General features: G+C 56.6%; 10 protein-coding genes across 10 annotated transcripts; 7 read left to right on the forward strand and 3 right to left on the reverse strand.

The window, feature by feature from the left end:
• Window positions 1-373: 373 nt before the first annotated feature.
• Window positions 374-1105, forward strand: IE81DRAFT_226011 (hypothetical protein). Its single transcript, XM_025511089.1, has 2 exons — window positions 374-534; window positions 603-1105. The coding sequence occupies exons 1-2, from the start codon at window positions 456-458 to the stop codon at window positions 929-931; spliced, it is 408 nt and encodes a 135-aa protein (XP_025372187.1). The 5' UTR covers window positions 374-455; the 3' UTR covers window positions 932-1105.
• IE81DRAFT_226173 (hypothetical protein) lies at window positions 910-3790 on the forward strand. The gene is made up of 5 exons (XM_025511091.1): window positions 910-1281; window positions 1401-1951; window positions 2154-2587; window positions 2666-3576; window positions 3668-3790. Coding segments are annotated over exons 1-5 (1938 nt in total). The 5' UTR covers window positions 910-1279; the 3' UTR covers window positions 3708-3790.
• Window positions 3320-4355, forward strand: IE81DRAFT_226266 (hypothetical protein). Its single transcript, XM_025511092.1, has 2 exons — window positions 3320-3576; window positions 3668-4355. Exon 2 carries the CDS (start codon window positions 3728-3730, stop codon window positions 4238-4240), a length of 513 nt encoding a protein of 170 aa, XP_025372189.1. The 5' UTR covers window positions 3320-3576; window positions 3668-3727; the 3' UTR covers window positions 4241-4355.
• Window positions 4356-4470: 115 nt separating this feature from the next.
• On the reverse strand, window positions 4471-8097 carry IE81DRAFT_286271 (kinesin-domain-containing protein; the record flags this gene model as incomplete). The annotated part of the gene is made up of 6 exons (XM_025511666.1): window positions 4471-5174; window positions 5246-5380; window positions 5457-6458; window positions 6539-7413; window positions 7492-7869; window positions 7943-8097. 6 exons carry the CDS (start codon window positions 8095-8097, stop codon window positions 4471-4473), a joined length of 3249 nt encoding a protein of 1082 aa, XP_025372190.1.
• A 1206-nt stretch (window positions 8098-9303) lies between these two features.
• IE81DRAFT_226346 (hypothetical protein) lies at window positions 9304-9683 on the reverse strand. Its single transcript, XM_025511093.1, has one exon. It carries the CDS (start codon window positions 9638-9640, stop codon window positions 9401-9403), a length of 240 nt encoding a protein of 79 aa, XP_025372191.1. The 5' UTR covers window positions 9641-9683; the 3' UTR covers window positions 9304-9400.
• Window positions 9684-9781: 98 nt separating this feature from the next.
• IE81DRAFT_345090 (Metallo-dependent phosphatase) lies at window positions 9782-11487 on the forward strand (the record flags this gene model as incomplete). The annotated part of the gene is made up of 10 exons (XM_025515878.1): window positions 9782-9934; window positions 10011-10087; window positions 10189-10260; window positions 10366-10552; window positions 10645-10695; window positions 10791-10797; window positions 10886-11065; window positions 11144-11281; window positions 11359-11380; window positions 11454-11487. The coding sequence occupies 10 exons, from the start codon at window positions 9782-9784 to the stop codon at window positions 11485-11487; spliced, it is 921 nt and encodes a 306-aa protein (XP_025372192.1).
• Window positions 11488-12073: 586 nt separating this feature from the next.
• On the forward strand, window positions 12074-12528 carry IE81DRAFT_226401 (hypothetical protein). Its single transcript, XM_025511094.1, has one exon. It carries the CDS (start codon window positions 12223-12225, stop codon window positions 12475-12477), a length of 255 nt encoding a protein of 84 aa, XP_025372193.1. The 5' UTR covers window positions 12074-12222; the 3' UTR covers window positions 12478-12528.
• A 2130-nt stretch (window positions 12529-14658) lies between these two features.
• On the forward strand, window positions 14659-15268 carry IE81DRAFT_320626 (hypothetical protein). Its single transcript, XM_025513084.1, has one exon. The coding sequence runs from the start codon at window positions 14731-14733 to the stop codon at window positions 14920-14922; it is 192 nt and encodes a 63-aa protein (XP_025372194.1). The 5' UTR covers window positions 14659-14730; the 3' UTR covers window positions 14923-15268.
• A 1903-nt stretch (window positions 15269-17171) lies between these two features.
• On the reverse strand, window positions 17172-18114 carry IE81DRAFT_226455 (hypothetical protein). The gene has a single exon (XM_025511095.1). The coding sequence runs from the start codon at window positions 18060-18062 to the stop codon at window positions 17484-17486; it is 579 nt and encodes a 192-aa protein (XP_025372195.1). The 5' UTR covers window positions 18063-18114; the 3' UTR covers window positions 17172-17483.
• Window positions 18115-20828: 2714 nt separating this feature from the next.
• On the forward strand, window positions 20829-23040 carry IE81DRAFT_320629 (hypothetical protein). The gene is made up of 3 exons (XM_025513085.1): window positions 20829-21269; window positions 21346-21603; window positions 21685-23040. Exons 1-3 carry the CDS (start codon window positions 21131-21133, stop codon window positions 22596-22598), a joined length of 1311 nt encoding a protein of 436 aa, XP_025372196.1. The 5' UTR covers window positions 20829-21130; the 3' UTR covers window positions 22599-23040.
• Window positions 23041-23753: the final 713 nt, after the last annotated feature.

Genomic DNA, 23753 nt, shown 5'->3' on the forward strand with positions numbered 1-23753 from the left:
AGGGCGTCAAGTGCATGCGTGTATATGAGTTTGAGTGCAGATTCGCACGAAAGAAGGAACTCGTCACACCTCGTCACTGCGACTGAACCGCGCCGCCTCCCGCGCCAAGCTGAAGGAAGGCACAAGGCTACTTGCGTGGGGCGTGCCCACTGCTGTACAAGTCATGAGTGTACCTACCTACGCCGCTCATGCATGCACCACAAGAAGCAGCAGCATCCAGCAGCAGCAGCAGCACACATGACGGTAACGCGTACCGCGCGACGAAACCGGTGCGTACAGTCAAGAGTCTGAGTATAGGCGCACAGCAGACACGCGCGCGCACGAGTCGCTGATTGTCGTCAAGTCGAGTCGTGAGTGCATGCGCATGCGCATGCGAGTGCTTGACCAGGACGAGGGCGCGATGGCGGCATCAGGCAGCAGGCATCATCAGCAAGCAGCTGGTGCTGCTGGACGCCATGAAGAGGCGACGTCGCGGGAGTCTGTGCGTTTGCTCGCTTGCATGCAAGTCAAACACGCGCGCAGCGCCGAGTCGAGGTGAGGGCACAGCAACTCACACTCACATTCACGAATTCACATTCACACACCACACACCGTAACATCAGCTTCTAGCCAGCCACGGCGTAGGCGTGCCTGCACCCGCATACATTCGTGCACCCATCAAGCGTCTATTCGGTGGTCATCATCTCCCTTTTCGCGGTCGATCGTCGTCTCGCACACAACACAGCTTCGGATACCGTTCAGCACATCGGCCGCAGCCCTCTCGAACTCGACCCGGTCGCAATTCATCACGACGATTTCACCGACGGCCTCCTCGCTTGGCCAAAGTTACTGCACCAAGCTCTTCTCATCTCGGAGCTTACCCAAAGTCGGCCCGCAGAGCATCCTTTGCTCCCCTTTCCTTCCGACTCGAACCTACTCAGCTTCATCTTGACTTTTGTCTTACGGCCCGAGCACCCGCTATTGCCGCATTTACAAACGTTTCCATAACGCGCAAAGGGGCGCGACGCTCAAAATTAGAGCAAAGGATCGGGCCGCGTGCAGGTTCCTTCTCGCCTCAGCAGTCGCCCCCCACCCTCGCTTTGTGGGCTGAGCATTGGCAGCACTCGCAACAACCTGAGCACCGCTCTTGAGACCCTCTTTCGGACTCCGTGTAGCGACAGCCGTCCCGGCACCGGGCCCACTTCCATCGATCGGGTTCATTCCATCCATCATTGTTGCTTTGGTGACCTCGCAGCGCCAACCCGCTTCAGCTCACTTGGCTACTTTTACACATCCAGTCATGTGAGTGCAGTCGAGCAGTGGACACTCTCTTGGGTACAAAGCGAGCTGTACCGGTATGATGTCGACTGCTGACCTGACTGATCTGCCCCACGCCCACCTTCCTTCACGCCTCGTCTCAGGTCGGATCCTTCCAAGCGAAATCTGCCAACGGGTGGACAAAAGTTGTCGGAGCGTATCGCAGCCTTGCAGCGCAAAGCGTCCGATGGCTCGCCAAACACCAACGCATCATCTTCAAGCTCCTCAGGGCCAGCTTCGAGTACTATGGGCGTACGAACACCCTCGGGTTCTTCCTTGACTGTACCCGGCTCACGTTCAGTTTCGGGTGGTGGTGGCAGCAGCAGCGTCGGGAGCAATGCTCGAAGCGTTCAGGATCGCATAGCTCGATTTCAAGCAGGTGTGGAAACGACTGGTGAAAAGCCGTTGATACCCAGGAGCAGCTTTGGTGCGCCTGCACCCGCACCTGGAGCAGGACAAGGCGCTCTGAAACCGTACCAGGGGGGCGGTAGCGGTGCTTGGGGTGAAGGCGTGCTCAGACCTCAGCTCACAGGCGGCGCTTGGTTGGGCAACAATAGAGGTGGCCCTTGGGCTGATGGACAGGTCAAACCGCAGTACACTGGCGCTAGTGGGCCCGGACCTCGACCTCAGATGACTGGAGGGGCTTGGGGAAGATGTGAGTATTGCTTCGCCAGTCCGGGGAGATGGAGGCGAAATGTGTGCGGAGGGTGAATGCGTCTGCTCGAGCAGTGCAGATGTATGCGTTTGAGGATCATGTGGCTCGTGTGCAGGAACGCGTTGCTTTGAGGAGTGGCCAGAAGATCTTTGTGACCGATGCGGCGAATTGACGATCTCGTACTGCTTGGCATCTCTTGCAGCTCGAGACTTTAGCGATCAGCCACGCATGCCGGGAGTGGGCAAAGATGCTTTCCTAGAATTGGACGAAGATGCGCGCCTAAGCAAGGCTCGCAGCCCTTCTCCGCTATCTGGTGCAGGCAGCGCAGCGGGCTCGCCAGCTCGGGATAAACCACCTACCAGCCGTAGACTATCCGCTTTCAGCACGGCCCAGCTGGACGCTGCGAGTGCAGGATTAGCCAGATCTTCAAGCCTTCGAAGGTCAGCTAGCGAGAGCACCGAGCCGGAACCTCCCAAGAGCCCGTTGAAGCCACCATCTTTCGCTCCGAGCAGCGCGAATCACTCGTTGAGAGATCTGCCTGATACTCCCACCACCGAGCCCGGTAGCTTGTCCGCTGCGGGAAGCAAGACTAGCAGCGCAGACGTCTTTGGAACGCCAGCCAAGACGAACGGAAACGTAAGCGAAAGCGGTAGCACCACGGCGTGCAAGCTCGCTAATGCTGAACACTCTCACTTCACGCTGTTTACCCACCAGATGCCCAGATTGCCAGATCCTCCAACCACCTTGCCCACTCCGCCAACTACTGGAAGCACGAGCGCAAATTCGGACATCGAGATCGAAGTAGCCAATGCATCTCCGACAAAAATGGCGGCGCTACGGCGGCAGCTGGACGATTCAGAGCACTTGGGGGCTTCGCGCCGCGCAGCAAGCGTTGCTGCTCGCAGTGAGGCGAGCGACGATGGTGGAGCATCCGCCATTGGCCGATTAGCGCTGCACGAATCATCGTCTGACGAGGTGGACAGCAGATCCAATTCGCCCACCGATGCCTTTGTCAGGTCCCCGCCTTCCGCAGGTAAACCCGCTTTATTAGGATCCGACTTGCCTGCGCGAGCGCAGGTGGAGAGGACCAGCTCGGGCAGAGTCGATCCGACGGACCCAAAAGCTCATGAGGTGCAGGGACCAGAGTTGCTGGTCCCCTCTGACGATGCGGCAAAGAGGTACAGTTCGTCCAGCACCGCCTCGGAGGCTGGCGTCAAGGTGCTTGGGTACGACGCCAATGCTGTCGCAGCTTATCGAGAAGGCAACGCCACATACAGCGCGAGCCCGGGCGGAAAGGTCGAAGGTGCAAGCCCCACTACGGCGAAAGTTGCAGGCGATGCGCCCACTTCTAGAGATGCCACAAATACAGTGCGCAGCTCAGAGAGAGAAATGAACGCGTTCAAAGCTTCGGCAGCGAATGCTGGGCCGAAACGCAGCGCCACGCTGGGCAACTTCCCGACGACCGAGAGCGGACCTGATTTGTCGAATGGCAATTCGGTCGAAACGGCACAGAGAGCCAGAGATGCTATCAACCTCGGAAGGAGCAAAAGTCAGAAACTTAGAAGACCTCCGCCTGGCGTGATGCTCACTGCGGCAGACTTGGATGCCAGCGACGACGAGTACGAGTGAGTATAGGCCCGCGCGCTGTTGTCCCCTTCTGAATCACGCTGCTGATGAACTTCGCTTGACTTTGACCTCATTCTTTGCGCGCTTCAGACCTGGTTGGGCTTCCGTCATCTCTTCTTCGCGCAATTGAGGGATGAAGCGTCCTTCATCATGCCCTCACATTACCCACCTGTTCGAACGCGTCACCTATGGCCTGTCCTTCGCGTTTCAATCGCGGCACGTCTACGATTCACATCCGCGGCTGATTCTTTCAAAGAGCCTCAGGTCCGCTACATCAAAGGGAAGCGGCTCGACAGTCACCCATTCACACACACGCTCTCTCTTTCTCTGTTTATCTCCCCACCTTTCCTTTCCCATGCCAAATATCGGATCTTCCCAGCTCGGAGCCAATTGGCGACTGGCATAGATCGCGCAGCATCGCAGCATTGCTCCACGCTCCCTTCACCCTCATTCGTGAAATCTGTGCGGTTCCCACGCATGTTCCCATTCCCCTTGGCAAGCCACCTCTGGTCGCTGCACCTCTGCGCTCTCGCCGCCATCGAAAGAACCTTCTTTTGTCCCTCCTTTTGCTCCAACTGCAATCGGATCTTGCCGCACTTCAACCCCGCGTTCGTGGCCCAGCGAGACGACGTCATGTTGAGTGGAAGAGACGAACCAAAGTGACTGGGACCGGCTGCGCACGCGCTGCTCTCAGACTTTGCCTTCGGCATTTGTCAAGTATGAAGCGCTAAAGGATATCGAGATTCCAAGCACACCAGAGGTATTCGCGCTGAGCGTCTTCTCCACGCAAGCTTTGTCCGGGGTCAAGAGGGAAAAGGGCAGGGGGGAAAGTATGTGGATCTGCGAAAGAGTCCGAAGAGGCAAGAAGATTCGAATGCCAATGGGGGGTGGGTCTATTGCCTGACTCGCTTCGGCCGAGATTGAGCGACGCTTGCAGGTCTTTTGGTCAGCTCTTTGATGACGTCTGGCTTGGTAGGTGCCGCACCCGTTTGCGGCTGGGCATTCGCATTGGCATTCACGGTTCGCAGCACGCCCCGTGTGGTGACCGAGGGCTGATCCGCAGAGGCAGATACCACAGAAGTCCGAGCTGACGGCGCCTCGCGATCGGAAGTCTTGCGGGTCATCGCGGCCGACGATGCAGATGCCTGACTGCCGTTGCTTCCTCGCGAAGCTTGCGATGTCCTGGTCTTCCGGACAGGTCGCAACGTCTCGTCGCTGTCTTGACCTCTCATGTCCGCAATGATCGAATTGTCCCCTTCCATGTCATCGCCCTCGTCCTGCTCATTCAAGGTGCTACCTCCCGCTTCGCTCTCGGAGTAGACGATCGAGAGCGACGTGACGCCCTCATGCTCCGCGGCTTCGACGCGCTGACGGTGTTGCACCAGCGCTTTGCCTCGGTTGGTCGGCACCAGCTTCCAGTCCTTTGTGGCTGGCCAGTCACGTTTTTGAGGCGTGGCGCCAGTCGGCACATCCGTAGCTGCCCGGTCGAGCAAAGAGGAGACTTCTGAGCGCATGCTTGAAAGATTCTCGTCCACCTTGGCAGTATAATTGCGCTGGGCGGTCTGAGCTGCATTGAGCTGGGAGAAAAGCGCGCTTGCTGTGTCAGTCTCAGCTGACGCGTTCCACTAGAGGATACAAGAGTCGGGCTCACGCTTTCCATTGTGTTACCAGACGTCTGCGTGGTGTCATGCAATGAGTCCTGCAGCGTACTTTGCATGCCGCGGTAAGACGTTGCGACATCGTCTGCGAGCTGTTGGAGGCCATTCTGCTGGGCAACACAAGAAGACTCTGCTTGCTCCCGTACTGCCAAGTATGAAGCACCAAAGCGACAGTGGTCAGCAATAATATCGCAAGGTATGCCTCGGGACAGGCACCTCACATTGATCAGCTGCGCTGTTGAGCACTCCCGATTTCTCATCCAGGCTAGCAATGTGTGCGTCAAAGCCTTCGCCAAGCTCAGACTGCATGGTAGAAAGGCCATCCTCGGTGCTCTTGATCCCCCTGTCCAAAAAGCTGGTGCCTTTCTTGAACAACTTTCTCGAAGTCTTCTCCTGATCGGTCAGGAATCCGACATGCGAGTTGCCTGCTTCGACGAAGTCTCGCAAATGTTGATCGTGCTCTGAAAAGTATGCCGCCCTCGACTGCTCTAGCTGCCGGCTCTCATCTTGAGCGCGCTCCGTGCTCTTCGTCAGGCTCGTCTTGTGCTTCGCTGTGGCCTGCTCGAGCCATTGTGTCACATTTGTGATGAGCCCCGCTTTCATCTGGTCCATTGCAAGCGTCGCCTCGTCGAGCATGCTTGCCAGTCGGGCGTTCTGATCCTTGAGGCACTGCGCCTCATACTCAGCCCTGTCTTCTGCATGAGACCGCAGCTTGCTGATTTGTTCCGAATGAGCAACGTTATGCTCTCTGGCCGCGATGAACATGTCGCCGGCGATCTGAGACATACCAGTCAAGCTAGATCGGACCTTTTCAAAAGCTGCGGCCTGGCCGTCCACAATATGCTGCGACAGCTCGGCTGCCCGCTCTTTTAGCGCAACAACATTCGTCTCGGCAGCTTGCTTCAGTGCTTGCCGGGTCGCCTCGATCTCCTGCGTAATCTCGCCAATGACCGTCTGCGAAGCTCCTTGCTGATCGCGGAGAGCGGCAGCAGCAGAAGCCAAAGCTTCAATGCGCTGATCGACATGAGCAGCAGTGGTCCCGACCGTCTTCCCCTGCCTCGACACGAAGCCTTCCAGCTCGAGCACCAAACGCTGAGTTGATTGATCATGATGCTGTCGATACTCGGAGACGCGCGCTTGGACTGCATCTGCCAGCTTTGCTAGCGAGCCTTGATGTTGGTCGAGCAGGGCACGATTCGCTTGTTCCACGCCTTCTTTGCGCTCTGGGAAAGTCCAGCGGAACATCTAGCATCAATATTCGTCCTAGGCTCTTGGGCTTTTGTGCTCCGAAAGCGCCACTCACCTATCTTGGCAAACAGACCGTTCACGTCCGCCGTGCTCTCACCGAGCAGGTGATTCAAACCAGACGCGGCCTCATGAAGTTTGCGCTCGCTTCTAGCATAAGCCTCTTTGAGCGTTCGTTCCTCGTCCTCTGCTCTGACAAGCTCGTCGACCTGCTTGAGGGTGCGTTCCAGTTCCGCAGACTGAGCGGCAAAATCAGCTTTCGCAGCTTTCGTCTCTCCATCCCTCTTGACGAGCAGCTGCATGTTCTGCGAGAGCTGCTCTCTCAAGCTTTCCATTCTGCTCTGCTCCACTTCTCTCTCCCTGCGCAGATCGTCCGTCTCGGCCTTTTTGACGTCCAGCTCGTCGTTCATTGCTTTGTAGCTCTCGTTGCTCAGGTAGAAGCCTTCCTTTTCGCGCGCAGCGACCAGATCCCTCTTGAGCACCGAGATCTCCTGCACATAGTCTTTGATCAGACCTGCCCGGGTCATGCGCCTGTTCATCTCTGGCTTGTTCCTGATGGACTTGGCACGCAGAGCGTAGTCCAATGTTGACAGCGTCTCTTCAACGTTGGAGCGCTCCGTCGAGACTGTGGCAATAATGCAAGTCTTTGTGCGACCTCCAAGAGATTCCTTGAGGATGCGAGTCAACTTCGACTCTCTGTAAGGCACATGCTGCGTCTTCTCCACCAGCGCATTGATGACTCTGCCGAGCGTCAACAGACTCTGATTGATCATGCCCGCTTCTCGAGCGCGATTATTTTGCGCTCCACTTCGACCAATGTTCTCCGAGCCGGCCAAGTCTACGAGGTTCAGCTTGCCCGTCCGCATCACGTCTTCACCTTTGGGCGTCGTTTCCTTGATATGCACGGTCAGTGTGAAGATGGAATGCGAGCGGCTGCGGGAGATGCAGTATGTCAAGCGTGAATAGGATGGCTCGAGCAGAGGTGGGGCGACAGGGCCGTGCCGTACTCACCTCGACTGCTCGTTGCATCTTGTAGCTGCGATCTGACGCTTCTGACTTCCTTTTTGCAAAAGCTTCAGTCCCGCTTCGGCATCGACCACGGGTGAATCGCTCATACCTTCGATGAAGACGCCACTTCGAGCTTTGTCGTTCTCAGTTTCGTACATCTTCAGACCCGCATCCTTGTTGCCCTCCAGGGAAACGGGAGCATCGCTGGACAAGAGGTCGCGCAGCTTCTCGTTGTACAGCTCCATAAAGGTTGCATGAACGCTGTACTCGTTGCGTTGTAGCTCGAGCGTGTGAAAGAGTCGATAGAGCGTGCGAGGAATGATACCAGCTTCTGTCGAGTATGTGCCCATTTGAGAGGTCAAGTCGCCCTCCATAGTGTGGCTTGACGTGGAGAAAGAGCGCATACACTGAGCAAAACTTTCCGCTCGCGCACATCTCAGCACCCACAACTCACGTCTTTCCGGTGCCAGTCTGACCATATGCAAAGATGGTGCAATTGTAGCCAGACAACACCTCATCCAAAATCGGGCCCACGACATTCTGGTACACCATACCCTGATCGGCCTCTGGACCAAAGACGTGATCGAAATCGTACGTCTTCTCTCGCATGGCCAAAGGTTCGGCGAGCGGATCGACAGGCAGTGAAGAAATGGATTGAGGTACTTGCGAGTCCAGAGCGACCGAGATGGATTGGCAGCGAGGTCCTTCGGTGGCGAGGATCGAGTCCTTTGGCGCTGCATCACCAGGTGCACGTCCTCTGATGCCAATGCGCAGGGATCAGATTGCGCCGTCAGCCGCAGTGCGAGGGACCAGGCTCGGCACACCTGCGGGCAGAGCAACTACGACTCACCTCACTCGCACGACCACCTGTATGTTTGAGGATTCCTCCTCATCTCTGCGTCTGCCCATCGCTCCTTGATTTACAGCGCCGGGTGCTAGACTAGCAGCCCTTGATCTGCTTTCTGAGCTGGCTGGCATCGTTGCCGAGGATGCGGACCCTGTCACTGCCGAGCCGCCTCGGGAAGGGCCAGCTTGGGAAGGATTGCGAGAGGTCGGTGGTTTTGATTGACCGCTAGATGTGCTCGAAGCGAGTCCCTGGCGAGACATGGAAGAGGGAAAGCCCACGCCGCTCGGTGCGGGTCTTCGTTGGGCCATAATGGCAAGATTAGAATGTGAGGTCGACACCAAGCTCTGGCTGCTGCTGGGTTGAGGAAGCCCAGGGCGTGTCGGGCGACGAATGAAAGATGAGCTTGAAAATGAAAAGGATGGAGTAGTGGAAGTTGTGTGGGATGGAGCGCGATGCCGTTGAGGATGCCCATCCATGGCGGCAAGCAAGCCGGCGCGCGGGCGCGTTAGAGAGATCAACACCACGCGTTTCGCGCCGCGCGCTTTTCTGATCACCACAACGCCATATCACGTGAGCGTGATTTGCACGCCCGCGCTTATTTATTCTTGATTTTAGCACGCGTGACGCACGCCCATTCAGATGTTGAATCACGAATCACGAATCATGCACGAATCTTGATTCAAGGTTGTGTATCTGAATTCGGCTGCGCACGGTGCCTCAGGCCTTCTCGTTCAACGTGACTGTATGTGGTGTGGAGGTCGGCTGAGCATCGATGGTCGTGAATCACGATCGAGTGATGTTTCCAAATGCAAGTGATCCAACATTCATGAGTCAGAAGAGAGTCTGCATGGTCCTTCATCAGCTGCACCATGTGACCCGGACCACATCACAGGCGATAAGGGATCACCTAGCCTAGAGTCTGTTGCGCAGCAGCATCCGAATCAGCGCACAGGCGGTGTCTATTCCAGACAGGAGAAGCACACACGAACGAGCAGCAGACAGAGCACGGTGCGACCCAGACCGTGGGAGCGGAAGCGCATTTTGAGCTGCAGAGCATCACTACTACTACCAATACGGTTTCAGCCAAAGGGGCAGCCCAGATTGGATCAAAAGGCACACGGACACTCGAAATCGCCCATCTGTATCGAGAGTCAAAGTCCGTCGCAAGACCACCAAAACGCTCTGTCCCGTCGAGAAGCGTGCGATACCCACCAAGATAATTCGGAATTGCCCGACGATCATTCTGGATGCTCTTTGCATGCGACGAGGCATACCGCCATCCAAGACGTCATTCGCGTTCGTCATGAGCCGCTCCAGCAGCGCTAGATGGGAAGCACGTGAGTCTCTGCGCTCCTCGTGCGTCTCGTCACGATCTGGACGCCGCGAGGAAGCGCACCTGAGCAAGATGGGCTGACTCGTCGCAATGCCCTTCGCCTCATTCCGGAAATGATGCTTCGAGCAGCCCCGCAATCATTCGGCACGGATGTGGTGCATCTGCAATACGATGTGCATGCTCCTCCCCCCTTGGCCAGCCCATCCCACGCCCGCTTCGTCATTCTATCAGATACTCACAGCACTGAGCCAGAGGTTCCCGACGGAGTCAGTACCGCAGCTATTCCAGTCGTTGATCTGAAGATCGAGTATCTGACGCACCTTCACCTCCCACAACCTGCAGGACGTGCTCCTGCATTGCGGCGATCTGACAGACATAGGCACGCAGCACTCCTTTGAGCGCTTTCTTGATTGGTTCAGGTGGGTGGAACGCGGACTTGAGCGGGCCCGATTGGAAGCGAGCTTGAAACGGTGAGCGCTAGCTGACGCCGGCACATCGCATATATGTGCTCGTGCCTCAGATCGCACCCACACCAAACAAAGATAGCCATCGCTGGCAATCACGATTTCGCCGCCGATAACAAGACGGGCTGGTAAGTGGGCAACACGCACCAAGGTTGCGAAAGATATAGCGAGCGCTACTTGGTCCCCCAAGAGCTTGACTTATGCTCGAGAATCTTTGCCGACACTCCCGAAAGGTATGATCGGAAAGGCAGGTCGATACACAGGCAGTTCAACGAGCCTCAAGCAAACACCGCGCGCGTCTCCGAGCTGCTGCGCGAAAAGAGATCGGATGGCTTCGTGTATCTGGAAGATGAGAGGTATAGCTTTTCGATTGCGAGAGAGGGTGTACGAGATAGAGTGTGGAACGTTTATGGAAGTCCGGTGAGCAGCGAGGGTGGTGAGCCCTAGCGAAAGCTATGGGGAGCACAGATTGACTTGAGCCTTTATGCCGTCCCTACCGTCTTTTCGAGCAGTGGACACCCAAATTTGGAGGCTGGGCTTGGAATCACGAGCGAGGAGCGCAGGTGAGTTGCGCGTCGGGTCGTGAACAACCTTGACATGACGCAGGATCAACCAGCGACTGAAACATCTCGTCCCCCTTCATGCGGATTGATGGCAGGCAAAAAGTGAGCTGTCGGGGCGGCTATGATGCTCCAGCTTGGATAGGTCTACAGGGAGGCTGACTGCTCTCACGCACTCTCCGGCCTCCAACAGTGCTTTATGCGAATGTACCAACAGACGTCGACTTGCTCTTGACACATGGGCCGCCCCATGGCTTTGGTGACCTAGATGTCATCAGGTATGGACGGTCACACGTGGGATGCGAAGAGCTCACGCGGAAATTGACTGCTGGCGAGTTAAGTCCCAGGATCCATGCTTTTGGGCACATTCACGGTGAGCAATTGTCTGCATCACAGCCATCCCCATCGTTAGGTAGGTATCTCGAGCTTACGTGACAATTGCGTGGCGCAGAGGCGCGAGGTGTGTTCCGTGAACAGTGGCCTAGGGAGATTCATCGACCCCATCACGATAGACATGCACCAAACACTCTGTTCATCAATGCCGCCGTGGCTGATATGGACGCCGCGCGATCCCAAGCACATCAGACGTGTGAGTGACGCGACACGATTGAACTGGATGTAGCGCGTTGCTGATCCTCTGCCGCTTCTGGATGACCACTCGCCTAGTCAAGTATCAAGTCCAGCATCAGTAGGTGGTCCCATCGCTGCTGCTGACTTTCAACCACGTAAGCTCATCGCTGTGTTTTCAACCCCGGTTGCAGGCCCATCATCGTCGATTTGGATTGCAGACTCTAAACGCACACAAAGGGTACCTTGCCGGACATCACAGCCTCTCTGACGGCAAATTTTACCATTGCCTCCCAGCTACATCAGTCGGACCTTTTGCACATCTGAGGACACTCTGCGCCAGAACACGTGACCCGTGTCCACTTGATCGAAGGCAGCGCTCCCGACTCTCGTCAGTTGCACTCTTGACTTCTCGGTCAGCCATCGCGGCGAACTCTTGACATCCTGTCTCACGCCAAAGAAGCTGCCTTGGCTCTCGACTAGCGGTCATTGGTGTGGGGATTCATGTACAAGGACGGCTTGCTCGCAGCGGGACCCATCAAGAGCTTGCAATCGTGCTCTCGCACTGGCATTCGTTCTGAAGCGATTTGCCTAGATGACGTGATTCGTACGAAGCGAAGTGTGGGTGTTTCCGTGCGATCGATGGCCCCGTTTCGCGTGCCCATATATTGGATACAGTGAGCCCGTCTCGGGAAGGTGCGCAAGGCCCGCTTCGCGAATGTCCCACGCAATCGAATTGGCAATGCTATCTTCGGTCCCACAGCTCAGCTGATTGCGTGTGCGCAAATTGGAGTCTGAGGGAACGTGCTAGGCAGGTCCCTTGTGAGCCGGCAAGATTACTTACGGCTCAGCAAGGCAGCATCGACGAATGTGAAAGCTAATCTGTCGGACCGAGCTTTGCTGGTAGAGGCGATGCGATACGCCATTGATCTCGGCCTCCGATGAGGCCCGAGCTCTTGGGTTATGCAGAAAGGCGTGGGGACGTCTTTACTGCTTTTGGAACCGGCAGCTCTCGGCGCTCGCACAGACGGGGCCAAGGTCGACTTTGAAGTGCATGTATTGATAGGCACTCACAAGCGAGTCAGCTGTCATGCTTGGCTTTGCCGCGACAGGCGGGCCAGGTGCCGCATGATGCCGAGAGCTACCCGAAGCAAAGCGTCATCTGCGCAAAATTGGACCTGGATGAGAGATAGAGCATTCTGTGTAGATGAGAAGTGATAGTCATGCCGCGACAGCACGATGGTGCTCGCATTGCGCATCGTGCTCATGCGCATAAGACGCTCGTGGCCCGCGCCTTCATGCTGCGCCCGCTCAAACCAGTCACGGTGTCAAGGGCCCGCCCGCGCCCGTGGCCCGCGTCGAGGTCGGTGCCGGCCCCACGCGAACGTTTGGGAGGCCGAAGTGAGCGAACGAGCGGGCGGACAGGAGATGATGGTGTGAGCCCGTCTGCTATGATCGTGGGGTGTGTGGAAATCAATCAGACCAGGTGACTATGAATACGTGACAATGTGGTCCAGCTCACCTGCTGGCGGTGATGACGGCAGCTTCCACTACGATCGTCGAGGCTGTCGAGGCTGAAGGCATCCACCGCGTCCGGTGGTCTACAACGCTCGTGAGTCTTGCCAGGGGGTTGCATCCCACGATGGCAAAGTGAAGCTTCCGCAGGACAGGCTCGAGCGTCCAGTCGTCCTTCAGCGTTCATTCGTCTTTACGGCGTCCACGAGATCAAGTACCTTTCCTGCGAAGGCCTGAGCGCGGTTTTTCTGAGCGCCGAGATGGCTCATCGTGGGAATCCGTGGTCAGACTCGTGGGATCGTTGCGCGCATATGCTGATGAAAAATGCCATGCCCGGTGCTCAGCGCCAAGAGTTTGAGGCCTGCTGAGTGCAAGCGTAGTCGATCGCGAGGCCATAGAGCGCTTATCACCTCGACAATTCAGCGCGCGTTTCTCGTTGCTTCCGTACGAGTCGTTGACGTGGGCTCACACATGGAGGTCGAAGCGTCGCAATTCAAAAATCACACGAGCGGAGGATCGCTAAATTCCTAGCGGTGTGATTCCAAAGGAGGTATAGTCGCGGTCAGAACCTAAAAAATCTTGAAGTGTTCCTCGCCAAAGCCTCTTCTGGTATGCGTGCACGTGCGTCTCGAGGGGACCAGGGCTGGAGATGATTCCTGATCGTGCATGAGCCCTTTGATCCTATCAATAGCAGCTCGGAGCGCGGCCCTTCAAGCTTTTGCCTTTCTTCATTGTCGTCACAAAGCAGGAAAGTAGCGTCGAAGGAGGACATCCCATCATGCTGGAGGACGCGCGATTGATGTGAGCGTGGTGATGCGGAACATCAACGTGGCGCTGTGTGGCAGACCGTGCGAGTTTCCGCCCAGCGCGACATGTCCTCCATCGGTGTCGATTCCCACGACGAGGCAAGTGATTTTCGAATGTCATGGGATCTCCTGCTCCTTGTGGTGAGTCGTGAGTGGCTTTTTAAGTTTACCGCCAGAACCTGCTTTGGCCGAGGCCTTATGGATGGAACAATTGAATGCATGACCTGCTATAAAGCAGCAGCAGCTACGGGACCCAGCATTACACCCAGCAGCAGCATGCAGCCGCAAGCCACGCGGCGTTATGCGGGCGCCGCGATGCACGCATAGTCAGAGTCAGTGGGGCAAACAGAAGAGAGGCGCAACGCCAATAATTAAGATCGTGGCTTGAAGCAAATGATTTCCATCACAAAAGACCAAGCCACGCACGCACGTACGACTCACGACTCTTGACGCTTCAAGGGTCGGCGCAGCATAAAGCGGACGTCACGGCCCTTCATTGGCTGATCTAATCGTAAATTTTGTTTGTTTGGAGTCACGCATGCCGAGTACTTACGACTGCGAGAGCCGATGTCGGTCTGCTGGATGCATGGCTCACAGTCTGCGCGCGCCCGCAATGTACGGTATCGCAAGCCTCGCATGCGCCCGCAAAGCATCTGATCCGCCTCTCCTACGCCACTCCGAGCCACCACGAAGGAGGACCCTGATCCACCAATGTGACATGTTACTCACGACTATAGCTTCATAAGAGCGCTCTCCTTCTTTGCGGAGCCTTGCCCCTCCTCGACGATTACGTGCACCACGAAGAACGTCATGGAGTCAAACGTCGCGAGCGGTAGGAATGAGCGGCTGCATGTGAATTGCGGTCACGAGTTGTAGGCGCGGGCCTTGGAACCAGCAGCTGTAGAGGACGTTTGCTCGATGACACCATTCACGCGACGCAGTCAGCGTCGTTGCAAAGAGCCGACTGTGCGAGACGAGGATACACGTCGAGGAAAGATTTGCAAGCAGCATGCTCATCAGGAAAGCATGATCTGAGCCCCATGAGTATTAACAGTCAACAGTCGAGTGCATAGGATCAGCCTCGACTCACCCACCATCAGAAATCATCTCGTATTCAAGATTTTGAGTACTTGCACAACTCGATTCACAAATGCCAGGCCCCCCCCCCCCGGCTCTGGCACGCCTACACTCCACGGCTGCGTCACATGAGGTCCAAGTCTCGAAAGATTTTACGCGAGAGGCAAGGGTACAGATCAAAAACCACGTGGAAGTTGATGCCAGAAACACCGGTCCACGAATCATCCAGAAGCTAGCTGCCTATGACCTCATTCTTGCTTCGTAGATCTCCTGAACTTCGCAGGAAGCCATCAATCAAGCTGCCTGCCTGCCTGCACTCTTGACCGCGCATGCACACACAAGCAGGGGCTTGATTGCGAGCGTCCACCGATCGTCGTGGCTGCTTCAATCGACTGATTGCATGCTGCGAGGGGCAGTAGCAAGGCACCGGTACACACGCAACGTGACCCCGCGGTCTGGTAATTTGGGACTGAGGGGTCGCTGTACGCAAGGAGGGGAGGGTCTGTCACGAGGTTCCGCTAGCCGCGCAGATGATCGCTTGCAGCATCCTACCTACCCAGCACTTCACCAAGGCTGCACAGTCGTGAGTAGTAGCTGAGCGTTATGAAGCTGTTGTTAGGGTGGACAATCGATGACGTCTTGGCATACAAACGTGAGGTCGCAAGGATGCAAACGACCAAGCCCCTTGCTTTAAGATTTCCACTTGCTTTTAAGATTCACGTCGGATTTCCATTTGCGATGCTGCTGGTCCATGGCATATGTATGACCAAAAGTCCTGACTGACGCCCGCGGGTCCAGGCAGAAAGCCAGACAGACATCAGAGCCAAGATGGGTACGGCGGAGTCCGAACCCACAAAACTCCGCCCAGTGTCGTGGGAGCCGCAGATCTTGTAGAGTGTAATGTGTAGCTACAGTAGCTTCAAGTCAAGAGTAATGTCGATTTCAATCAATTTCGAATGCCAGCGCCATGCCCAATTATATGCTCGTGTTAGACTGCGCATTTCAAAGGATGAATCGGCAGTCAAGTAGCAGGCTGCAGCTAGCCATCTGCACCAGCAGCCGATGCACGGCACACTCTTGACTCCATGCACTTGAACAGCCCCCGAGTCAAAGCAAGAGTCATCTTGGGGGGTCGTGAAGCCAAGACAGCTGCAGCGTGTGATTTCGGTGTTTTGCCCCCCTTATCTGACTGCAGCGCAGCGGCAAAGCGGACGCGCTGATGTGCTCAAAATAAGGACACACACACACGTATAGTTGGAATCGAATCTTAGCGTAACCTTGTTGTGACCCTTATTCAGCATTTAGCGTGCGTACTGTACATCGCGCACTTCCGGTCGATCTCAAAGCCGTGCTCGGCCCAAGTGAGAACCGGCGCTTGAGAAGCCCAGGCAGGCAGGCAGGCAGGCAGGCAGGCAGGCGGTTTTGCCGGAAGCCGTGGAGCGAAAGGGAAAAGAAATTGCTTTCCCATATGCGACCGTTGAGCTTATTATACCCTACGATGCATGCACGCTCCATGCACGACCGTATACCTGTAGCGACACAGAATAAGCATGCGCTAGGAAGCTTTGCTGGATTTTCCCTTCGTCGCATAAACTCCTACATTCTGGAAGAAAGTCCAATCTAAAGGTCGCCACGATGGCTGTGGTATATGGTCAAGGTTCATGGGCTACCAATCCCAACATTTGTCTGTGCAGTCGGAATGCTCGCTGGACAAAGTAGGTTGCGCCGATCGGCGAAACGACCACATGCTTGTCCGGCGCACTAGCCCTTATAGTCGCCGCATGCGCGCGAGCTTACGCAGTGAACAGCGTCGTCCATTCATCAGAGTGCGAGCTGTTCCGTGGAGGAGGCCTGTTGACGAACACGCTGCGCTGCGCACAGCATGGTCGTTACCTTTTCGCTGAAGATTGCACGTGCTCGAGTCATGCAAGCTGTTCATATCGGTCGATCGATTGCTGTACGGTATGGTGTATTGCTGCATGGACGCGGCGTTCTCGCGCGCTAGAGCGGCATGGGCTGTTGACATCGATCGAACTGCATACCGGTGTAGTCCTCCGCTCTATTCTGAAGCATAATGCCCCAAAAGGGCCGAAGCAGGGTCGGAGGGGGCTTCAGGGCGACTTATGCGCTCGTCATGCCTGGGCGTAGACGTGACTGATGTGAGCGGCACCAGTCGAGCTGAGTTGGCCGACGTTCCCCAACATTGCATCCTATCGTCGTGGCTGTCGCCGATTGTGATTATTCTTGATTGTTTAAGCTCGGCGATTTGTCCAACACTCGATCAATATTCGGCTTTGCGAGCGAGCAAGCGCGCCCAGATTTCAGGAACGGCGTGTGGGGAAAGGCCCAGCGCGACGAGGAGCTCTCTGCAAAAGCAAAGCCAATCTCGCGCCGAGTCACCAGCGCACGTATGGGCATCTATGCAGTCAAAATTTTTAAGTCTTGAGTCATAAAAAGTGGGTGAGGGAGGAGGCTGTGCGCCGACGCGGCCATGCAAGAGCAAGCAACTCACTCGATAGCTCGCTTTCTTGCCTTGCCTGCTGTGCTGTGCTGTGAAGCTGTGCTCTATAGCTGCTTTGCTTTGCTTGCTCACACGGAGGATCTCTGCGCGCCTGCGCGCCTGCGCGCCTGCGTTGCTAGCTGCTGCACGCGCTTGGCAGATGGGAAATCGCGCGCGCGGCGGGACGGAACGCAGGCTCAAGCGTGCGAACAATCCGTGCTCCCCATCCATCGGAGTTGTCATTCGCAAGCCCATGGAAGACTGCACGCATCTTCTCATGACGATCCCGACAAGGTGTCCAGAAGGGTCTGTTCCGTGCACCGGCATCATGTCGCAGCTAGCCGGCGCGCGGAGTCACATGGTCTGCTGAAGGGGATCGTTTGGAAAAAAGAAGAAGACGGCTGATCAGCCGCAAAGGACTGAAGACTCGCTTGACATCCCGAGATCAAGGCGCTGCGTCCATCATGACGTCGAAGAAGCCTGACACGGTGTGACAACACGGGAAAGAAGCTCATCACTCTAAAGACCGGCCATCTCGATCCTGGGCAGAGGAGTGTCTGAGAGAATTTGTCAAGAGCCTTGGTTGTGAGTGACGAGTGCTCTGTTGATGACGTATTTTTCTGCTGGTAAGGGCGCTCGAATGGTGCTTCCAGAAGATGACTCGTGATCTGCCGCTCTGTGAGGCGGAGGGCAACGCTGACCGATCTTTCCGGGTGCTGCATGGTTCCCCATACGTAACACAAGTCACGAGTGCCATGCAAGCTAGGCGACTCGTGCGCCCGATTGCTGATCCTTAGCGCGTCGGGCGATCTCTCCAAAAGGCAGCAAGCAACCTCTCCATGCGCCCGCGGGGGTGGGGCGCAGCGCGAGAGATGCGTCTCATTATACTCATCAGACTTGGTCATCACGAATCCGTACGCATGGCACCTCGATCGCAAAGGTTGCTCAAGGTCACTTAAAGTTGGGCACAACTTCCAAGCGAGCAAGAGCAAGTAAAGGCGAAAACTTGCCACATTTGATTTGTAGCATCAGGTTGCGCGATCGGGGCCTGGCGGAGACCCGCCACAACAGCATATGCAGCGCAGACTAGTACCCGCACGGAAGGCCGGCCCTTGCTGCTCGCTATCATTTGCTATTTGCTGACTGAAGCAAATTAATCCTTACGAAGTGTATAGATGACGGAAGCAAGCAAGGTACTCGACTCATCAGATTCGTGATTTTGATTCAAGATTGTTCGGTGTGATTGTATGTGTGGACCCTACACGTGTACCCTATGTGCAGCACTCGTCGAGTACGTGCACTGGCGGCTGCATGCAGCAGCAGCAGCAGCAGCAGCGACCACTGCGAGTCCTGAGCGACCTCGGGCGTGAGAATCACAGGCTTGGCGAAAGGCCAGCGAGGCGGGAAAGAGCATCAGACGTTTTACCGATGCTTTGAAGTCGTGGGTATGGAGCAGCGGCAACTCTCGCCGCGATTTGTCTAGCCGAGAATGGAAGAAGACCGACCAGGCAGGCATGAGGCAGGCGTGCTGCCGGGGACGCGCGCCCATCACGCACACAGCAGGTCGCTTCTGCAGCATCGTTAAATCTAAGCTGCAGCAGCAGCAGCAGCTGTGCAGGGAGAGAAAAGGCGTGCGACCTGCTGGCCGCCCGCTCTGCTCGTCAGCTGCCGCATGCATGCATGCAGCTGGGACGGTGGGTGTTGGCTGGCCCTTTCGTTAGTTCGCACGCTCGCCTTTAGATAATCCGCTAAGACGGACGCACAACCTTGATGAGCCTGTGAACCGCCAGCCACGCGCCATCGCAAAAGGCCAGACGCTAATTGTTACCGACAGGTCATGTCATTTTCATGGCGCTCCCAACATTCCTGCTCCTCTTGGCTGCTCATCTGCCGCGTCCAAGCCGCATGACACCTATACTCAAGGCCCGAACCAACGACTTGGGCGGCCCGTCGTTGCTGCTCTCGCGTTCAGAAGCAAGCAACACAGTCACGGGCTTAGTAAACGTTGTGGCCCGCCAAGGCCCGCTGGGCCCAACTTCCTGGACACAGCACCGCGGGCGGGCCCAAGAAGCCCGGCGACAGCACCGCGGGGCGGGCCCAAGAAAGCCCGGCGACATCCACAGTCCCGCGTTTCGTTGCTGGTGAAGCTCGGTCCAGGCCTCTCTCGCTCAGCTAGGAAGGTGTGGCGTTCACTCAACACGCGTGCACGCCCAACGCCTCCATGGGCTCTTGAGAGCATCGATCGAGGGGAGGCAGCCAGCCGACTGGCCAGAGTAATGTTCATGGCGAAGAGGGGCGGGAAGCTGGGCTGCATGGATCACCTACTCACTGGCCCATCCATGATCATCGTGCCTCGGCTCGGTGAACTGAGTTCGCTCCACTCCACTTTTTGCCATCTCTTTCTCAAGGGCATAGATCGCTTCGCTCTGCTGATCCCGCATCTTCCTTCACCACTTTTCCCACCAATTCCCACACCTTAATCTTCGTTCTCTTCTGCCTAGCAGCAAAGCCGGATCTTTGTTGTTTGCGCATCTTCGAACTTTCCAGCTTCGCCCTCCCCCCTCCCTTTTGCTCTCCTCTCCTCTGTCGCCCTTTACCGGTTTGCCTTCACTTCAACACTTTTGAGATTGCTTCCCCCCTCTTTCTCCGTACACGACCGGCTCGTGTGCGACGGCCCTGCTTGTTCATCCACTCTTTACTCTCCTTGCGATCGAGACTGGTCTATCGACCTTATCAGCCACACTTGCACCATCAGGACATCGACCGGGCCGATCAAGCAGCAAGAGGATTAGCAGCAGTCACTACGAACACCCTTTCGCATTATCGAAACCCGTGGTCGAGTGCATATAGACGTGCAGCGCTGATCTGGATCCTGCGTCTTCGCACCATTTCGTGCTGCTGCTACAACAGTCTCGAGTAGTAGAGAAGTGTGAGTGGCGACAGCTGCAAATAATCCGAGCCAAGTCGCTGGGAGCCACGCGCATGCTGTAGCGACCCCTGGCATACGTAACGGCTGACCTCTTCAGTACTCACCTCCTTGCACTCCGACCGCGCGCCGGCTCACGCGCCTTCGATCTCGCTTGCTGCAGTAGCTTGCTGTGCCCGCCTTGCATCGAGAACTCGACACTCACCACTCACGACCGTGACTGGACCGCTGCTATTGATTAGCCCACGCCTGGTCTCCTGCCTTGCCCGCCTTGCCCTCCCCGCGGGCCTTTACCGTTTGCCCTCCTTTCCCGCCCCCGCCCGCCCTTCCCTTTCCTCCCTGCCTTTCCTTGCTTTCCCACCGATCCCCTGTTCTATTGACGTTTACCCCTTCGACGTCAGCATCAACACAAACAACACCTTTACAGCGCTGCAGCCCACGCAGCAGCTTTTTCGGGCATTCTTCCCCTTGCCGCGCCACGAAATCCAGGAAGCAAGCCCGCATACGGTGAGTGAATTCATGCAAGCCGCACCGCTGCACAGGGCCGATACGCAGGACGCACATCATACGGCACGCGCCTCACAGCATCGGATGCTTGACGTGCGTGCGTGCGTGCGTGCTTGCGCGCCTGTGCCTGAGCGTCATGTCATGTGCCATGGCATGGCATGGCATGGCATGGCATGTCCGCTACGCGCGTGCGCAATGGCCCAAGACCTTCTTAATCAGCTATGTCTCATCCATTCACCTTCTACTCGACCCATCCTTCACCCCGATTGGTGTCAAAAGACTTACCCTTTTCGTCTTCCCTTTCCTTTCCCCGTTCCTCCATCCATCTCCCAACCCGCGCTCATCATCGACACCCCCTCCACCATCCACCATCCACCACCCTCATCACGCTTCACCGTCATCGTCTTCGACAACGTCTCGGGCACCGTCACAACATCGACCTGAATTACCCGACACTCGCAGGACTCGCTCTTCGTCTATCGCTTGAGACCACCTGCACCGACCCCGATCATCTCCCCAGCACTCACCGACACGATCACAATGGCTTCCGTCCACGCTTCGTCGTCCGGCCGTCAGAGCAGCGCTATGCGTCGTCACCCAATGAGCTTGATCCCCAAGCTGTGCCACGACCCCGCGCTGTTGGACATGATCAAGATGCCCGTGTCTAGGGACATGGTCGGTGAGTCATTTCCTTACTGCACGCGCGATGGCGCGGCGCAGCACGACTGACACGCACATGTACCCACTCATCCCAGTATACCTTGCTTGCAAAGCCGCCCACGTCATCCAATGTGGAACTGCATCAGGCCTCGACACACCACCCGCCACACCTACAAAGTCGCTGGCGGAGGCAGAGCAGGACCCAGCGGGCAGAGCAGAGGTCAACGGCTTGCCTTCGTTGGAGACATTCATCGCATACCTGGTGGAAAAGAGCAACGTGCAGGCTCCCACCCTGCTCACCACGCTCGTCTACCTCGACCGTCTCAAGTCTCGACTGCCACAGGTTGCAAAGGGTGAGCCTCACCTTGCTCGCAGCTTTGCACACGTCTAGGCGCCGCGACTGACCGTTGCACTTCTCCTCTTTACCGTCACAGGCATGCACTGCACTCGTCACCGTGTCTTCCTGGCCACCCTCATCGTGGCAGCCAAGTACCTCAACGATTCCTCGCCCAGAAACAAGCATTGGACCAAATATTGCAGTCTCTTTGCCCTTGACGAGGTCAACCTCATGGAGAAGCAGCTTCTGTACCTGCTGGATTACGATCTGCGCGTCAACGAGGACGAGCTTCTTGAGCACTTTTCGCCTTTCCTCGTCGACCACGCAGAGGACCGTGCTACGCGCGGTCGCCGTCAAATGGCTCTCCGCAGCTGCGAGGCCGGGCGAGAGTGCGAACGCTACGAGCGCGCGAGTCAGCGCCGCGTCTACTTGCGTGCATTGCCTGCAGAGGAGGTTCCTTGCTGGAACGCGCACAAGACCGTCCGCGCGCCGTCGTCTGTCGCTCCTTCCATGGGACGTCCACCCACCAACGCTCCACCGTCGCCAGTCTCGCCTGCGCCCATTGCTCAACGCCGCACTGCCAGCGCCATGATGAGCCGCCAGCAGAGCCACGAGTCTACAGGCAGCTCTGCGTCGTCGGAGGCTGAGCTCACTGACGACAATGGATCGAGCAGCTCCTCGGCTGAAGACGAATATGACGACGACGAGGAAGACTTTGACGAGATCCAAGGAGAAGACCAGTACATGGAAAGCAGCGAGATACAACACGGTGCCGGAGCTGGCTACGGCCTGGAGAGCGACGTTGTGCAGCCCACCAAAGCAGTACCTTCGATGCACCGCTACATTCAAAGCGCTATTCCAGCAGGATTGCGCAAGAGCGCCAGCGGCATGCCAGACATGTCGGCTCTTCAGGCTCAGCAACAGCAACAGTCTCACGCCATTCGCACCAGTCGCAGCAGCGGCAACTTGCTCGCTCGCATGCTCGGAGGACACCAGTCCTCTGGCTACTAGTCGATGTCGCCTCGACACGGCTCTCGCCTTCCAGTCCGGTCTGCTCTCATCTCCTTCAACCTGTCTTCATACAGTCTCGTCCAAACGATCCGAATCGTCTTTCGATCAGTCATCTGCTCCTTCAATGCCAACATTAGCCTCCTCATCGACATCGCTCCGCGGTCATTGTTTCGAACACGGTATCAAATGTGCAACATCTCATTATCACAGTCTCGTAGCAAGTTCAAAGATCTTCTCCGGGCCCAAGCAAGGTCTCCATTGTACCCTCCTCATCCCCAACACCTTTCATCCCCACACTCGACGTCACCTATCACATTTATCTGTACGTTGCCAAGAAGCAACCTCGACACACTCATTGCTTATCCCACACTGAGTCAATTGCGAAGCTGCGCAAATTGGCCCACGATTCCGAATGTCAATGCAATGCTTGCATCCATCCACCCTAATCTCCTCGAGAGGCGTGTGAGCGTGGGCCTTGGTGATCGCAATTGAATTCGGTAAGCGAGGCAGGTGCGACGCGCGCAGGGCACCGGGGGGCAATGTGCCTCTTCCAAAGCCCAAAGCGAAGCTCCCGTTTGGAAAGCTGCAGAAACAACTTGAGACGAGGCATCGGCAGGCTACCTCGGTGGTAGACTTCACACGGCACCCCTCTGAGCTGCGCGGGACCTGGTAGACTTTGCATTGGCAGGTTTCCCGATCCGCTGCGCATCTCGGTCAGCGCATTGTACTAATGTCCGGCGGTCTAGACAGCCTTTGATGGATACGCAACACTCGTAAAGGTTTCCAAAAAAAGTCGACTGTTCTTATCTTGTACACGGAGGAGGCGTTGGGGCCCATGCAGCATCCAGTGCGCGCGCCTGGCTGCGATCGAGCAAGCGTGGGAATTGTGCAGCGTGCTATATATATATATATATACGTGCAGGGTTGCAATAAGCTCCGCTGCGGTCAGCCGTAAGGTGAGACATGTGGCGGGAGACTTGTATCTAGCCGCCCCCCTTGATTGGTGACCCCGCATCTATAATCTTAATCCGCCAGGCTAATGATACGGGTCCGCTTGTTCGCTTCTTCGTACGTCCGAGCTTTTCTTTTTCGTCTCTTGTGGTCACAACTGCGACCCTTCGTGGGTATTAGCGCCAAAGGCGGGGACGGGGAGAA

This window comes from Ceraceosorus guamensis, assembly GCF_003144195.1.
Source record: "Ceraceosorus guamensis strain MCA 4658 unplaced genomic scaffold IE81scaffold_7, whole genome shotgun sequence".
Classification (NCBI taxonomy): domain Eukaryota; kingdom Fungi; phylum Basidiomycota; class Exobasidiomycetes; order Ceraceosorales; family Ceraceosoraceae; genus Ceraceosorus; species Ceraceosorus guamensis.